This window comes from Priapulus caudatus, unplaced genomic scaffold, assembly GCF_000485595.1.
Source record: "Priapulus caudatus unplaced genomic scaffold, Priapulus_caudatus-5.0.1 Scaffold13, whole genome shotgun sequence".
Classification (NCBI taxonomy): Eukaryota; Metazoa; Priapulida; class Priapulimorpha; order Priapulimorphida; family Priapulidae; genus Priapulus; species Priapulus caudatus.
The window spans coordinates 333,468-336,065 of NW_014577074.1; the positions used below are offsets into that span (position 1 = coordinate 333,468).

Consider the following 2,598-nt stretch of genomic DNA (forward strand, 5'->3'; position numbering starts at 1 on the left):
CCTACAATAAACACACGCGTAACACAAAGCACTCACAGTATCTGTGCGGGCGTCTTGTCATACCAACGCCTACAATAAACACACGCGTAACACAAAGCACTCACAGTATCTGTGCGGGCGTCTTGTCATACCAACGCCTACAATAAACACACGCGTAACACAAAGCACTCACAGTATCTGTGCGGGCGTCTTGTCATACCAACGCCTACAATAAACACACGCGTAACACAAAGCACTCACAGTATCTGTGCGGGCGTCTTGTCGGTGCCTAGGATCATCGGTTCGAGCACGCTCTCCTTGTACGCCTGCGTCCACGTGCGCACAGGTAGCTCACTAATCTCCACCGTCGTGTCGTCGATCACCGACACCTCGCCCGTCACGACGACCCGGTCCTCCGACAGCGACTGAATATCGCCCTTAAAGTTCTTGAAGAACGGCAGCTGTCGCGCAAACGGAAAATCGGGAAATTTTACGTATATACACATGCAGATGGCAATTATTACCTAAAGTAGATGATGGGTAATTTAAATCGTTAGTAAATTATTTCTTAATTATAAATTAACGACGACGGCGGTCCCCCCGCGGACATTGTTCTGTTTCATCTTGTTGTGTTGTGCTGCTGTGTCATGCTGCTTTGTGTTGCGCTGTTGCACTGTGTTGTGTCATGCCGTGTCGTGTCGTGTCGTGCCAACCACTCCATCCTGCTGCGCTCCACTTAACGCTCGCTGCACTCACCATCGGCTCGCACTCCTGATCTCTCATCAGCAGCCGGATGTTGCGCACGATCTGCCGCGGGTCGTAGTTCGTGACCTTGCAGCTCCAGCCGGTGCCGATGCCCTCGGCTCCGTTGACGAGCACGAGCGGGATGATCGGACAGTAGTACTCCGGCTCGATCTTCTGGTTGTCGTCCCACAGGTGGTTGAGACTCGGCTCGTCGTGCGGGTGGATGAGCAGACGCGTCAGCGAACTGCGAAGGTGGAGAGACACGGGTTAGAAACCTACACGATGCACAGCAACACAGGGTAACGCGCATCAACACACGGCAATGCGCATCAACAACCTAATAGAGCACAGTCCGCAGGTAGATGAGCGAACTGCGAAGGTAGAGAGGCAATGGTGACAAACTACAACGACACACAGCAACGACCGCTCAAGACACATCAGCGACTGATCAAGACACGGCAGCGACACAGACCCATTCTAACCTACTTGATAGCTTACCTGAGCATGGTGAAGATGTAACGGGGGCTGCTGATCAAGAGACAATTTATACCCCAACCTACTCAATAGCTTACCAGAGCATAGTGAGATATAATTGGGTCTACTCTAGTTACTTTACATTCTAACCTACTCGATAACGTACCTGAGCATAGTGAAGATGTAACGGGGGCTGGCGCAGTCCTTGCCTCCGTGCAGGCGCGTACCAAACTGACCGATCGGCTGCAGCAGGTTGATGTTGTTGCTGCCGACAAAGTTCTGAGCGAGATTCACGATCGTGGTGTTGAGGGATTGCTGCCAAGAAGACGGATCACCATTAGTTGTAATAAAATCGCTGTGTCTGACTACGCAAACAAACACTAATTTTACTGGTTACTCACAGGCGTGACTTACATCGTTATCACATGTTTACTGACAACACGTCACAACCCTAGTCAAGTGTGCTGCAAAAAGTGGGTCGAGCGCTGTCCAACGAATATAAATCTATCTTAGTGATAATGACATTACCAAGTTGAAATCACATTAAAAATGCTTCAACGATTGCCTCTGGCCATGCTCACCAAAATCACACAACTCTAGTAATAATGCAACAAATGAAAGAAATAATAATGAATAGAATAGACAACATAGTAAATAATAATAAATAATAAATTGAATAAATAATAATGGTATAATAAAAAGAAAGAATTAATAAACAGTAATAATCGTACGCCCGGCTGCTTACCTCTCCGTGATGGTACGCAGAGAGCTCGGCTACGGAACCACCTAGCTGCACGACCTTCACCTCACGCTTGTCGTTTCTCTTCAGACAAGTGAACAGCACCTTCCTCTGACCCGGCTTCAGACCTGCACAGCATCGACGATTAACCCACCGTATCCGACTGGCGTGATTGACAGATGGCTCTAGCCAATCAACGTCGCAACGAGGCACTCTAAACATGAGACTTAGCAACGAAGTGCCAGTACAAGGCGACAATTTCTCGTGCATACTTGAAAACCAAGTATAAGCTGGTCTAGCTTGACAAACCCAGCAACGATATGAAAAGAGAGGGCATGGTTTTCTCGAACAGACGGACATGACCACCATAATAATGAACAGGGCCACCATGATAATGAACAGGGCCACCATGATAATGAACAGGGCCACCATGATAATGAACAGGGACTCCATGATAATGAACAGGGCCACCATGATAATGAACAGGGCCACCATGATAATGAACAGGGACTCCATGATAATGAACAGAGCCACCATGATAATGAACAGGGCCACCATGATAATGAACAGGACCACCATGATAATGAACAGGGACTCCATGATAATGAACAGGGCCACCATGATAATGAACAGGGCCACCATGATAATGAACAGGGACTCGT

The 2,598-nt window shown here is 48.2% G+C and overlaps 1 protein-coding gene across 1 annotated transcript in view; it reads right to left on the reverse strand.

The window, feature by feature from the left end:
• Positions 1-2,598, reverse strand: part of LOC106808123 (DNA topoisomerase 2-alpha-like) — a gene marked incomplete in the record, with an annotated part of 41,196 nt that overhangs the window by 13,754 nt on the left and 24,844 nt on the right. The window contains 4 exon segments of the mRNA XM_014810707.1: positions 241-440; positions 736-967; positions 1,364-1,512; positions 1,943-2,064. Of these exon segments, the coding sequence (XP_014666193.1) occupies positions 241-440; positions 736-967; positions 1,364-1,512; positions 1,943-2,064 (703 nt within the window).